This window comes from Canis lupus, chromosome 24 (assembly GCF_011100685.1).
Source record: "Canis lupus familiaris isolate Mischka breed German Shepherd chromosome 24, alternate assembly UU_Cfam_GSD_1.0, whole genome shotgun sequence".
Taxonomy (NCBI): Eukaryota; Metazoa; Chordata; class Mammalia; order Carnivora; family Canidae; genus Canis; species Canis lupus.
In genome coordinates, this window is record NC_049245.1 from 36,292,608 (window position 1) to 36,307,876 (window position 15,269).

The 15,269-nt window shown below is 43.3% G+C and overlaps 1 protein-coding gene across 5 annotated transcripts in view; it reads left to right on the forward strand.

Moving 5' to 3' along the window:
• ARFGEF2 (ADP ribosylation factor guanine nucleotide exchange factor 2) overlaps nucleotides 1-15,269 on the forward strand; it is a 95,962-nt gene that overhangs the window by 22,872 nt on the left and 57,821 nt on the right. For all 5 annotated transcript variants that reach the window (XM_038572544.1, XM_038572543.1, XM_038572546.1 and 2 more), the window contains exons 7-11: nucleotides 7,147-7,215; nucleotides 8,859-9,010; nucleotides 11,629-11,759; nucleotides 12,937-13,171; nucleotides 14,683-14,782. In XM_038572544.1, the coding sequence (XP_038428472.1) occupies nucleotides 7,147-7,215; nucleotides 8,859-9,010; nucleotides 11,629-11,759; nucleotides 12,937-13,171; nucleotides 14,683-14,782 (687 nt within the window). The remainder of the gene's footprint in view (nucleotides 1-7,146; nucleotides 7,216-8,858; nucleotides 9,011-11,628; nucleotides 11,760-12,936; nucleotides 13,172-14,682; nucleotides 14,783-15,269) is intronic.

Sequence of the window (15,269 nt, forward strand, 5' to 3'; positions counted from 1 at the left end):
GGGGACCCCCTCTGTTGCGCATACACGGGATCTCTGCATCTTGCCTACAACCTGGCAGTTGGTGGCTACTCATAGACATCTGTGCAAGAAGGTGTGTGGGTGGGTGGCCATGACAGTGGACAGACAGATAGCTTTGTTTCCTTCTGTGACCTAGCACATTACATATTTTTGTTTGTATTTATTTTAAAGATTTTATTTATTCATGAGAGATACAGAAATAGACACAGAGAGAGGGGCAGAGAGACAGAGACACAGGTAGAGGGAGAAGCAGGCTCCATGCTGGGAGCCTGACATGGGACTCGATCCCGGGTCTCCAGGATCATGCCCTGGACTGAAGGCAGCGCTAAACCACTGAGCCACCCGGGCTGCCCCAGTTTTGTTTGTTTTTATTTTTATTTTTATTTTTTTTTTTTTAATTTTTTTTTATTTGTGATAGTCACAGAGACAGAGAGAATGAGGCAGAGACACAGGCAGAGGGAGAAGCAGGCTCCATGCACCGGGAGCCCGATGTGGGACTCGATCCCGGGTCTCCAGGATCGCGCCCTGGGCCAAAGGCAGGCGCTAAACCGCTGCGCCACCCAGGGATCCCCTTTGTTTGTTTTTAAATGAAAGAGATATCCCACACCTGACTATAGTCTTAAAACATTAGGCAAGAAATGGTGCATTGGTTATCATAAGATTATTTCAGAATGTTTGCATGTTTCCCTGGGCAATTTGTACAAATTAGTTCTCAAATTCATTTTTTTTCCCCAGGACTATACCTTCCCAAGTGATTTTTGTGTAATAATTCTTTACTCTAGCTGCTTGATCTTCATGAAGTATCTGACTCATCTTTATACTTTATCTTGTCTCTTTTGTCCCATTATTGACAGCAGTTTCTGTTGGTAGTATGTTCTGTGAGAGGACACATGTGTGAGCAGCTTGTGTTCCTCTGTTATTTATCAGCATGCTTGGCAGACACAGGAGCAGACCAAGTGCTGTTGCTGGAAGGTTATTCTATATCAGCTTACTCAAGGAAAGGACAAAAAGAGTTGCCACCAAAAATGGCACGTGTCTCTAGGTGATCACAGAGTTGCTATCTTCAATGTCTCAGGGAAGGTCCCGTGTCTCAGGGAAGGTGCTCATAAACTCCTGGCCCAGGGATCCCTGGGTGGCGCAGCGATTTGGCGCCTGCCTTTGGCCCAGGGCGCGATCCTGGAGACCCGGGATCGAATTCCACGTCGGGCTCCCGGTGCATGGAGCCTGCTTCTCCCTCTGCCTGTGTCTCTGCCTCTCTCTCTCTCTCTGTGTGACTATCATAAGTAAATTTAAAAAATTAAAAAAAAAAAAAAAAACTCCTGGCCCACCCTATAGATCTCTTGCCATCTTCACTTTCTTAAACTCTCAGGGCAAGAACCAGGTTTTTATTGTAACCCTTATCAGGCTATGGTCAGTCAATAAATATTAGTATTTAAACACATGGTACAAGGGGGAATCCCTGGGTGGCTCAGCGGTTTAGCGTCTGCCTTTGGCCCAGGGCATGATTCTGGAGTCCCTGGATCGAGTCCCACATCGGGCTCCCTGCATGGAGTCTGCTTCTCCCTCTGCCTCTCTCTCTCTCTGTTTCTCTCTTTGTCTCTCTTTCTCTGTCTCTCATTAATAAATAAATAAATAAAAACCACATGGTACGTAGTAAGCATAGCTGTGCAGATAAAAATGCCTCTCTGGCTGCGTCAGAGTGCTTCTACTACAGCCCATTTTCTACATGGCAGCCAGAGTGAGCTTTTAAAAGCATGAATTAGATCACAGCTCCCCTGTGCTTAAACCCTTTTGGTAATGTCCCATCACATCCCATTCAGAGTGAAGCCTGTGCCCACCTTGCCCCATGGCCTCAAAGCCCTGTGTGACCTGGCCCCTTGCCCACCTCTCTCCCCTTATCGACCACACAATATGTAAGCAGCGTTTATCTTGAGAGTGCCATGCTTGCTGCTGGTGCCTTTGCACTTCCTGTCCCTTCCCCCATCCCTCCCATTTATCTTCGGGTCTCTCAGTTCAACCTGATCACTTTCTCTGCAGCTCCCACACTTCTGCTGTATCAGCTCTTCTATTTTCTTCTTAGCGCTTATCACTACCTGAGATCGCTGGAGAGTTTATGTTTCGTTATTCCCGGGCTGAGATCTAGACCATTCTGTTCACCACTACTTTCTCAACACTGGCATGGTGCCCAGCATTCATGGCAGTCACTCAATAAATACATTTTTTTGAATGAACTGTGTGTGTGGGGAGCTTGACTTCTAAAAGGTAGGTTTTTTTTTTTTTTAAGATCATCTATTTATTTATTAATGAGAGACACACACACACGGGGGGGCGGGGGGCAGAGGAAGAAGCAGGCTCCATGCAGGGAGCCCGATGTGGGACTCAGCCCCATGACTCCAGGATCACACACTGGGCCAAAGGCAGATGCTCAACCACTGAGCCACCCAGGGATCCCTAAAAGATAGGTTTGCAAAAACATAGTAGCTTAAAATTCTGCTATAAAACAGTGATTTGCACTTAGTATATCGCTGTGGATTTTGTTGCCAATACTTGGTACCCCCTGCGAGGCTTCTCCCAAGAATGTGGGAATCAGATTGCCTGTAAGAATCAAATAGCAAAACCACAAATAGTGGGTTGGAACAGAAATATGCTGTTACCCTTAAAAAGAGTGAGTGGCTTCTGGTTCTCAAGATGTGGCTCTAAAGGGAAAATGGGTTTTTCAGAAGAAGGGGTTGATTAACATCGGAAGCCAAGGAGAAAGGATAGCCCGAGAGGGGAGTTGGTGGAGGTGCCAGCACAGGGACACAGTGCCCTGGGCTAGAATCCAGGTTGTCCAGGCCCAGTGAGAGGCCAGGGCTCTAGTGCCTCTGTGGTGGAGATAACACACTCTGCCCTTCTCTGGGTCCATCCTTTAGTCATCACTGTCCTAGAGCCACCCCTAACTAACCAGTCACTGTGCCAGGCACTGTGCTTGCTAACTGGGCACTCAACATACATTTTCCTATTTATTTTTATTTACAATATTTATATATCTATTTAGAGAGAGTGCAAGAGCAGGAGGGGCGCAGGGAGAGGGAGAGAGAATCCCAAGCAGATGTGCTGAGCATGGAGCCCCACCTGACGCTTCATCCCTGGACCCCGAGCCGAAATCAAGAATCGGATGCTTAACCAACTGCTCCACCCAGGTGTCCCTATGTTTTCCTGTTTAATTTACTGAGGGGGATGCCTGGGTGGCTCAGTGGTTGAGCATTTGCCTTTGGCTCAAGGCATGATCCCAGAGTCCTGGGATTGAGTCCCTCATTGGGCTCCCCATGGGGAGCTTCTCTCTCTGCCTGTCTCTGCCTCTTTCTGTGTGTCTTTCTTAAATAAATAGATAAAATATTTAAATAATAATAATAATAATTTACTGAGAACCCTCCCCATGGTCTTCTTGGGATCATTTGACTCCCAGTGAAATTTGTCTAGTTGGAGACAGTTCACCACCAGACTTGAACATCTCTTTCCCTTTACTAGTTTTTCATCCCAAGTTGATAAATAAACAGTTGATAAGTCTTATCAGCCTGTGCAAGACATGGATTAAATTGGGATCCCTGGGTGGCACAGCGGTTTGGCGCCTGCCTTTGGCCCAGGGCGCGATCCTGGAGACCCGGGATCGAATCCCACGTCGGGCTCCCGGTGCATGGAGCCTGCTTCTCCCTCTGCCTGTGTCTCTGCCTCTCTCTCTCTCTGTGACCATCATAAATAAATAAATTGAAAAAAAAAAAAAAAAAGACATGGATTAAATTGCTCTGTGTAAACTTACAAAATGAGAATTTTGAGCCTGAGACATTCTAGCTTATGTGAATTTAGGGGCACAGCCAGCAGTCTTCCTTCAGGCACCCCACTTCATTTGTCCATTCACACTCCTTCTCATTGCCCAGCTGTTCTTAATCAGTTAAAAAACAAAACGGGATCCCTGAGTGGCTAAGTGGTTTAGCACCTGCCTTCGGCCCAGGGCGTGATCCCGGGCCAGGGGGCCGGGATCGAGTCCCACATCCAGCTCCCTGCAGGGAGCCTGCTTCTCCCTCTGCCTGTGTCTCTGCCTCTCTCTCTCTATGTCTATCATGAATAAATAAATAAAATCTAAAAAAAGAAAAACAACAGCTTTATTGAGATATAGTTCATGTACCATAAATTCACCTTTTTAAAATGTACAATTCAATTATTTTTTAGTACATTCAGAGTTGTGCAGTCGTCACCATAGTCAATTTTAGAACATTTTCATTACACCCAAAAGAAATCCTGTGCCCAGAAGCTGTCACTTCCCATTTTCTTTTTTTGTTAAGATGATTTTTAAGATTCTGACTTTCTGACTCTCAACATGCATGAGACATTAGTGTAGGTGATTTATATAGCTAATGTAGCTATTGTAGGTACACAAATACCTATTTGTTTAAGGATTTCTTATCTTGTTTTTTCTTCTTGCATCTCATTCTTTAAGGGGAAAAACAATGCTGTTCTTAAATATAAAATAGAACAAAGTTATCCTCCTTCAGGCAATATGGAGATTCTGATCAGACAGCCTTGTTTCAGATCATGACTCTACCTTATAGTAATAGCTCTGTGACCTTGAGTGAAGTCTTTAACCTCTCTGAGCTTCAGGGTCCTCTTCATTAAAATGGGGGCACAGCTAGTACCTATTCTACAGGTTTGTGAGAATTAAATGAGAGCAGTGTCTGGCACTTGAACCTGTGTGTTGGCTATTATTAGCTTTCAAATAAGTCTTTGTTTAAAGAAAAACAAGTTAAAGAGGGTGCTTGGGTGGCTCAGGGGTTGAGCGTCTGCCTTTGGCTCAGGTCATGATCCCAGGGTCCTGGGATCGAGTTCTGCATTGGGCTCCCTGCAGAGAGCCTGCTTCTCCCTCTGCCTATGTCTGCCTCTCTCTCTGTGTCTCTCATGAATAAATAAATAAAATCTAAAAAAAAAAAATAGCTAAAGAAAAAGAGCAAATAGTTAAGGTGGTAATCAGATGCAAAGGTGGTAGGGACAGTGCCATAGAATAAAGGGCACCTGTTTTCCATGTTAGCAATCCCAGATCCTCTGCTTTAGGAATTGCAGTATTTTTTTGTGGACAAAACAAAAATTGTCGTAGACCAACACTCTATAAAAATAGCAAAATATACCTCTAGGCCCCCCTCCTTTCTGACCTATTTTTGATATAACATGCCTTGCCAGGCGGCTCCAGCTCAGGTTTACGACCTCTGTTAGCTATTTAATGGACATTTATTTTGTGACAGTAGATTGCCTAAGTGTTTCTTCCTGTTGAGGAACCATGTTGGTGTGTGGTTGGAATGTGACAGCAAACAGCTTTCTTCCCTGATTTTTTTCCTTTAGTATTCTTGCATATTACCAAGTGCTTGGACATCAGACACAACCACTAGTCTCTGGGAAGCAGGCATGCCACATTTTATTGTCCCCATGTGTTTGCATTGGTCCCTGCCAATTCCACATCTGCCTTCTCCCACTCTGCTTTTTCCCCAGCACTGTAGTGTACAGCATAGCACAGTTAGTTATTATCCTAGCTAGAATGTAAGCACCGTGAGGATAAGGATTTTGTTTTGAGCAGTGATGTATTCCACGTGCCTGGAACAGTGCCAAACACACAGGCACTCAGTTTGTTGATGGAATGAACAAATGAATACATCTTATTACCCCAGCTACTCCCATTCCCCATAGTCTCTACTAAACTGGACAGAAAACAGGGGTGTGGGAGGATGTGTCTCAGATTCCTTTTATTTTTTCCTGATTGTTCTTAGCATTCAACTTTTTTCCTCCAGGTTACCTCATGGTTCCAGATGCTGTCCAGTCCTTCTAGCAGGAAGGAGGAAGAGGGTGGGACTCAAGGACTCCTAGTTGAGTCATGTCCCTCCCTAACAGAGGCTTCACGGAAGCCCCTACAATCCCCAGTAATTTATGCTTACCCCTTGTTAGCTAGAACTTGGTCACACGGCCACCCTTTCTGCTGGGATAGCCTGGAAATATAGACACCCTCTTCCAAAACAATATGAGAGCTCTATAAGGACTCAGGGTATGAGTTAATAACTGGCGTGTCACAGGGGTGGCTCTCCTACTGGCTAGGGAGGGAATGGCAGCAAGAGTGTCTTCTATCTGAACCTATTCACGGTGACCCTCTTATTTTGCTTAGGGATAGAGTCTGTGAGATGGCCAATTAGTAATGGCCAGGTGGTGACTACTAGACATCCCAGGAAACTAGCAGCATGATCTGAACCTTGCAAGAATTTGGTTTGGTTTTGTAACTTTTTTTTTTTTTTTTTGGTAAAATTTATCGAATGGTGGAGTACAAAGCTCCCAAAGAGGGAGAAGACCAAGAGAGTTGCCCTGGTTTTTTAACATTTTGACAGCATGCTTGAAACTTAAGCACAGCAGACTTCTTTTTTAAAGATTTTAGTTACTTATTCATGAAAGACACACAGAGAGAGAAGCAGAGACATAGGTAGAGGGAGAAGTAAGCTCCCTGTAGGGAGCCTGATGTGGGACTAGATCTCAGGACCCCGGGATCATGACCTGATCCGAAGACAGACACTCAACTGCTAAGCCACACAGGTGCCCAAACACAGCAGACTTCTTAGTGGTTAAGCAGTTAACACTTAACCAGTTAACAGTTGGCAGAACAATTGGATTTCAAATGTAATAAATCCTCAGCTACCACATTAGAAGTCTCATGCTGAGTTCTGGGGTTCTGAGCATGTTCTGAGTGTGAAGGAAGCAAACAGCAGGGGGCATGTCACTCCCCAAGGCTCGGGGGTGCCCAGGGTGAAGGCACAAGAGAAAGCTCTATCTTTTGCTCTGCTGAGCTGGGTAAACTCCAGTTCCTGCCTACAGCTTGGGGGTGGTGGTGAGGGCTTGAGGAAGGAAGAGTGATCCACAGAGGGAAACTCCAAAGTTGTAGCAGATGATGCCTAAGAGTTTCCAGATTGCAGAGGACTAATTTATTTTGATATAATCAGATTTGGCTTTGGAGAGGACTTGTTTGCCCCCTTTGCCTCCTGAGATGTGACCTCCTTCTCCCCCTTCCTATTCTTTCCCTGGAAATACCCACATGTTCATGTTTCTGTCTTTGGGTGTGCTTAGGGACTGATGATGGTGCCCAGGAGGTGGTGAAGGAGATCTTAGAAGATGTGGTCACCTCTGCCATTAAAGGTAAGAACCAAGAGCTCAGCCTCTCTTCCTATTCACTCCTCCAAAAAAAAATCCTTGGCCAGATAATTTTAGTAGTGGAATGCTCACCCCCAATGAAGTCATGGAAACTGAGTCTGCTCATATCTCCCCATCTTTCATGTGGAATTCAGAAATCTGTGGAAAGGATATTTCTAAACATTTCTAAGTATCTAAAAAGTATCTTTTTAGTGATTAATTTTATTCTCCTTGAGGCTGGGTTCAAGAAGCAGTCTGATGATACTAGAATTAGGTGCTCCACTTGGAAGATAGAGGCCATTTCCGGGTACAACCAGCTTTTTTCAGGAGTGGCTATGAGTTCTGAGGTGGTACTCATAGCTGCTGAATGTTCATGGCTAGCCACTGATGTGTCATGGGGACAGTCCACACGTCAGTGGGTTTCACATGCACAGGGAAGTTTTGTTAGAGTTCATTCACAGCTCCCTCAGTTTTATGGTGTGGTTTCAGTGGAATTAAACTCAGAATGACTACTGGATGGGTTTTTTTTTTGTTTTTGCCCTCCAAATCTTAGGTAAATGGCTATATTTGAACACTTGGCTCCAGTGTCAATAAATCATTAATGGTTCAAGAAAATCATTAATTTAGCAGGAGGTTACAATCAGTATTTCTTTTTTTTTTTTTTTTGCTTCAAGATTTCATTTGAGAGAGAGAGAGCACAAGTAGGGGGAGGGAGAAGCAGACTCCCTGCTGAGCAGGGAGCCTGACTTGGGGCTCGATCCCAGGACCACTGTGATCATGACCTGAGCCAAAGGCAGATGCTTAACCAACCAAGCCACCCAGGCGCCCTACAACCAGCATTTCTTAAGTGAGAGAGAAAATAGAACATAAACTGAATATATCACACATGGTAACATTAAGCATTTTTTCATGAAATATGTGCTTCAAAAAAATATGTGCTTCAGTTATTATATGTGTGCTGGATCATGATTTTTAAAATGTACTTCTTACTGAGGGTAAAAGTCAAGGAAGTTTGACCTGCTGCTTTAAGCCCTATCCTTTTGTTGATTTAGGTTACCACCAATCTGTGTTCATAGATTTCATTATTTATTTAATGTAGAGTTAAATGCAATTACTTAATAGAATGTAAAACTCTACCTTTTGGTAGTGAAGTCCTTAAAATAGAATAATTTTAATTCTTTCCCTTTTTCATATGGCTGCCAGGAAGCTCAGGTCTATTTTGTTTTTCCCCTGTGTGACTGAGGTCTTCTGTCATAACTGTCACCTCTTTGTATTTACATGGCTCTTCTTCTCTAACCCCTATATCAGTAGTGCTTTTAAAAACTCTTTTGCTTTTCATGTTTAGCTGCTTCTAACCTTTTCCAGAAGTGGACAGGGTGGGCAGGGTTGCTGTTCTAGAGGTTCCACTGACATGGACTGCAATATGAATGAAACCTCTGGGGAGTGGGGCTGTGGATAATAGACATATGTAAAGCCTAAGGGACCATCTTGGTCAAGCCTTTTGCAATATTATGTCAGTCTCCTAGGGTGGCAGCAAAGGGGATGGGGGGAAGCAGCAACTGGAAGATTATGTGAATAATTTCTTCCTGGTGTCAGACCTTTTGGGATAAGTACTAATTTGGTGATGATTTTTACACTCGTGTTTTAAGAAGCAGCACAAAAGCATGGCCTGACAGAACCTGAGCGGGTCCTGGGTGAACTGGGGTGCCAGGAATGTGCTGTTCCCCCAGCAGCTGATGAAAATTCACAGACCAACGGGATAGCAGACGACAGACAGTCCTTGTCGTCGGCGGATAATCTGGTATGTTGGTGATCCTCCTCCTATACAGATGCATTTGGATTTTTACTTTTTTAGAAGATGCATAATTAAATCTGTAGCAGAAGCAGCGAATGAAAACCAGCAGTCCCACTGTCCTGGCCTGATGTGCTTTGTATTCGTAGGTTCCATTCTTGGAATGTGCTACTGTTGGTTATATATAGCATTGTTACTAAAACTTGTTTATTCAGACTTTTAAAAATTTAGATTTCCCGCTCTTTCTCTTCTTAACTCAATATGCGTTCATTACATAAGAATAAGAACATACAGAGAAGGAAAAGTAGGGAAATAAAAGTCATCCATAATCCCCTAACCTAAAGATAACCCTTGTTAACATTTTACTTATATCCTTCTAGATTTTTTCTCTCTCATATTTTTTCCACTTAAATGTAATCAATCACACAACAGACATGCTGTTTTGTAACCTGCTTTTGAAACTTATATATTATGAACATCCTTTCAGACCCATAAATCTGTCTGCCACATTAATTTTTTTAATTGTTGTTTTCTTGAAAATGCTATATGTAAACATTCAAAACCAGGAGAAATATGGTGTTAACATCTTACCTGAACCCACTCTTTGCACCTTTTCACTGGTGTTTCTCAATCTTTTACATTTTTCTCCCCTCGTGCTGCGGCCTTTTGTATATTTATTTTTCTGATGCACCACCTACTTTCATGAATCTTAAAGCCACTGCTAAACTCGATATCTATTTATGTTTATACATGTACCTATGCTTTATACATACAAAGAATAAGATTTTTCCACCCTCCACCCTCCTACCCATCCACCAAGAACCAATTCCTATCCCCATCTTAGTCTGTTTGGGCTGCCATAATAGAACATTAATAGATTGGATGCGTGGCTTATGAATGATAGAAATTTAGCTCTCACAGTTCTGGAGCTGGTAAGTCCAAGGTCCAGGTATCAGCAGTTTGGTGTTTGGTGAGGGGCTGTTTCCTGATTCATAAATGGCTGTCTTCTTACTGTGGCCCAGAGCTTTCTGGGCCTCTTAATAAGGAAACTAACACCATTCATGAGGACTGCACTCTCTTGATGTAATCACCTCCCAAAGGCTCCATTTCCAAATGCCATCACTTTGGGGATTAGATGTCAGCCTATGAATGGGGATGAAGGGGGACGCAAGCATTCAGTCTGCAGCAGTCCCCGTGGGATGGTGTCATCCCCATTAAGAATGCACTTAAAGGGATGTACTCAAATCCATACGAAGGACTCCTGCCTTATATACTAGGGTGTAACTTGCTCTGTTTACTCAACACTATTTTATAGACATCTTTCCACATTAGTACATAAAGACCTAACTAATTTATTTAGTAATCATGTAAATTTCAGTCATATGGATTGCCATAATCTATTTTACAAATTCCTTGTTAGGTTTTTATGTTATTTCAGTTTTATCACAGGAAATAGTTCTATAATGAGCATCCTTATAGATAAATCTTGTGCACATCCTTAATTCTTTCTTTAGGATAAATTCCTACAAGTGATATTGCTGGGGTCACGAGTTGGAAGCTTTAAGGCTTTTGTTCCTTAACATCACATTAGCCTGCTGGGAAGGTAATGCTTGAATCTCTGCCCACCTGTAGGCTATCAGTGCTCATTTCCCCATACCCTCATTAAAACTGGGCAATAGCATTCATTCAAAATTTTGCTAATCTAGTGGGAGAAAGATCCCTCCTTAATAATTAGTAATAAGATTATTTAGGTTAATCTGTCATTTGCATTTCTTGGTGAATTGCTTATTCATGTTTTTTTGCTTGTTTTTCATTTGGGTGGACGGTTTCTGTGTTTCTATAATGAATTAGAAGGACTTTTCGTATGTCGAGCATATTAGTCCTTGTCATATGTTACAAATATTTTTTTAATATAGCTTGCTTTTTTTTAGTTTTAGTGAAGTATATTTTAAAGTGCCTGTCATTTCCCCCCATCTATCCTGCAGTAGTGTTCTTAGAAATACTGTTATCCAAGCTAACATAATTACTTATACACGTGACCCTTAAATAATGCGAGGGCTAGGGGCACTGACCCCTCCGTGCAGCCGAGAATCTGCATGTAACCTTTCACTCCTCCAGAGATTAACTACTGATAGCCTCCTGTTGACAGGAAGCCTTCCAATAGCAGAAACAGTTGATTAACACATATTTTGTATGTGTATTATATCCTATATTCTTAAAATAAACTAGAGAAAAGAAAATCGTAAGGAAAAGAAAATACATTTACAATACTGCACTGATTCATCGAAAAAAATCCAAATACAGATGGACCCATATAGTTCAAACCCGTGTTGTTCAAGGGTCAACTATATTTGTCTTAGATGTGTAACAGTTTAGTGTTTGCTCACTTATCATTTTAAGCCATCCATACCCGCTTTTTGGAGGACAAGGAACAAGGTTTTTAGAATTGCTAAAATGACTCCCCCCTTAGCTCCTAGTTTGACATATTGTCCCCTCCTCCACATTCCTCATTTCCCCATTGAATAACAGAATTTTAAAATTTCATGAGTTAAGTACTTTCCTTATTTTTGAAAAACAGTTCTTCTTTTGTTTTGACCCCTTGATTTTTCTCTTGTTTTCAATCTCAGGAATCAGATGCACAGGGACATCAAGTGGCCACAAGGTTCTCTCACATTCTGCAGAAGGACGCCTTCCTGGTGTTTCGCTCCCTTTGCAAGCTGTCTATGAAACCCCTTGCTGAAGGCCCCCCAGATCCAAAGTAAGTGAACAGCAGTGTGTGACCGTGTGTGACACAGACTGGCCATGTGTGACCCAGATGACCCAGGAGGATCGTGGGGGTTCTGAGAAACCTTAGTGCCCTGTCCCCTAGTTGGTGTGAATGCAGGAATTTACAGCTTTTCAGACTCCTGCTCTCCCAACAGCCCTTTCATAGTGGATTGTCTGCGTGTCTACACCAACCAGGATTTTGCCCAGTGTTGCTTTCCGTGATTTATATGCAAAAAAATAGTTATTATTATTGAACGTGCACCTTCTTCCTGACTTTCCTAACTAATGAATTTAATCTGATTCAGGGTATGCAGAGGCAGAATATGTACAAGCCTCACTGCCCTGCTCTCATAAGAAGCTTCTGCTTCATGGGTACAAATTTAAGTCCCACATTCAACCCAGAGAAGCCAAACCTTTCTTTATAGTGAGCCAGCTACTGCAGGGATGAAAGCGCTTTGGAGCCAGAGAGCCACATTCCCTCCTGGCTCACTTGAAACCACCTTCACAGCCATATGAGTTACTGAACCTCATGTGAAAAATGGGAATGTGGGAAATTGCCTTCCAGGATCAATTACATGAAATGATATCATCACATCCTGAGTATGGGGCCCTGCACTTTATGAATTTTATTGTCACTGTTATTATTGTGTCGCTAACAAAAATCCTCAACTCTTCTGTTGAAGTACAGTGACCATTAAGGAGATGATTTGGGAAAACTTCCTTCTATCCTGCCCTGTGGGTGAGGGTAGAAACATGAGGCAGGTGGATAAAGAGCACTGCTTCCATTGTCCATAAAGATCGAGTAGGACACAGGTTTTAAGTCTCATGTATGATGTAAAGCAACTGGTCCTATTAAGTTAATGCAGAACCAGCTTTCTGGGTCAATTTATACTTACGTTACTCTAGCTAAATACCTATTTTATGGTGGGGAGAGAACAAGGATTATATAAGTCGGCAACTCTTGTCCTCATAGGCCTGCAGATTCCAGGAGGACCCACCTTATGCCATCTGCCCTCACTCTCTTGGCATTTAGGTGCCAGTGACATTTCTTAACTCATTGATGTTCAGAAAATTCTGCTTGCTGGTAGAGGAGTGAGGCCTTCTCAAGAAACACACTCTTTAAAATTGAATCATTTAGCACTGTCACCATCTTTCACTTTCTGTGCCAGATCCCACGAGCTGCGTTCCAAGGTGGTTTCCCTTCAGCTGCTCCTGTCTGTGCTGCAGAATGCTGGCCCGGTCTTCAGGACTCACGAGATGTTCATCAATGCAATCAAGCAGTATCTCTGTGTGGCGTTATCCAAAAATGGCGTCTCTTCAGTGCCTGATGTCTTTGAGCTGTCTCTTGCTATTTTTCTTACTCTTCTCTCAAACTTCAAAATGCACTTGAAAATGCAAATAGAGGTATGAGCTCCAAAATGTTTGAGGGGCTTTGTGGGGTTTTTGTTGTGGGTTTTTTTTTTTTTTTTCGTGTTTTTGTTTGTTTGTTTTTGTATAATGCTTGTCCTTGAAGAGTTAACTCCTGGTGACAGAGCCACCAGGAACTAGACTTACACAGTCTATTTGCTGATACCCCAAAGAAGAACTTTTTAGATTTTATTTATTCATGAGAGAAAAAGAGAGAGAGAGAGAGAGAGAGAGAGAGGCAGAGACACAGGCAGAGGGACAAGCAGCCTCCACACAGGGAGCCCGATGTGGGACTTGATCCTGGGTTCCCAGGATCACACCCTGAGCCAAATGCTGTGCTAAACTGCTGAGCCACCCGGGCTACCCCAAAGAAGAACTTTTTGAATTGAGTGAGAGAATACCTTTTCCTAAAAGTTCCTGCCCCCAAATCTTACATACCTTTCATTTTAACCAAAAGTTTATTTTTTTTAAATAAAGCTTTAATTTATTCATGAGAGAGAGAGGGAAAGAGAGAGAGAGAGGCAGAGACATAGGCAGAGGGAGAAGCAGGCTTCATGCAGGGAGCCTGATGTGGGACTCAATCCTGGAACTCCAGGATCATGCCCTGAGCCGAAGGCAGACGCTCAACCTCTGAGCCACCCAGGCGTCCCTCAACCAAAATTTTGAATCGAGCAGCCCATGTGTTGGGCTCAGTCCCCTGAACATCTTTGTTTAAACTTATAAATTGTTTCAAATAACCTGAATTAGTTGACAAATTAAGAAGTCATTTTCATTTTACATTCCAATCTAGATTTCTGGTTTCTCTCAAAATTGTAACACTGGTCCTCATTTTTGCTTGGCAGCTCTTGGCTGGTTCCTGAGGGGCAGCTGCTCCTCTAAAGGGGCCTGCATCTCTTGCGGGTTGCTGTGGTCCGTCCTTGCTAGCTGTTCGCATGGGAGACCAGGGTTCCAATACTCCTCAGCAAGTGTGTGTGTGCATTGCTCTTTCACTTCTACCCAGCTTGCTTCCCTTGTCAGAGCTGCCTGAGCCTGTGGGGGTTTTGAGCCTTAATTAATTAATTAATTAATTTTTAAAAAGATTTTATTTATTTATTCATGAGAGACACAGAGAGAGAGGCAGAGACACAGGCAGAGGGTGAAGCAGGCTCCATGCAGGGAGCCTGATGTGGAACTCGATCCTGGGACTCCTGGATCATGCCCTGGGCCGAAGGCAGGCGCTAAACCGCTGAGCCACCCAGGGATCTTGAGCCTTAATTAATTAATTACATTTTTTTTTAAGATTTTATTTATTTATTCATAGAGACATAGAGAGAAAGGGAGAGGCAGAGACACAGGCAGAGGGAGAAGCAGGCTCCATGCAGAGAGCCTGACGTGGGACTCCATCCAGGGTCTCCAGGATCACGCCCTGGGCTGCAGGCGGCGCTAAACCGCTGTGCCACTGGGGCTGCCCTTGAGCCTTAATTTAAATGGTATTAATTGGTGTTCCCCTTTGTCTTCATGTGATGTAGGTCTTTTTCAAAGAGATTTTCCTGAACATTTTAGAAACATCAACAAGTTCTTTTGAGCACAGGTGGATGGTCATTCAGACGCTGACAAGAATCTGTGCAGGTATGTTCACTCTGAGTGTGCTCATCCATTGACTTACCCAGAAATGCTCTTCCAAAATCTAGATTGGGACCTTTACCTCCTGCTTTTAGACATCTTTTTTTTTTTTAAGATTTTATTTATTCATGAGAGACAGAGAGGGGGGCAGGGATATAGGCAGAGACATAGACTGAGGAAGAAGCAGGCTCCCCATGGGAGCCCAATGTATGACTTGATCCCAGGACCTTGGGATCATGCCCTGAGCCGAAGGTAGATGGTCAACCACTGAGCCACCCATGTGCCACCTGCTTTTAGACTTGTAATGCAGCACTGGAAAAGCCTTACCATTAAAGGCTAATGCTAACCTAATGTCTAGTCCCACTCCACTTATCTTTTAGAGAATGACCCAGCTCAGTCTGGTTTGCCCCTCACTTTGTGGTCCTTGCACAGAAAGTCCCACATCCTGGGAGGCCCCCTAATCCTGCAGAACCAGGATACATGGTCACTCCCC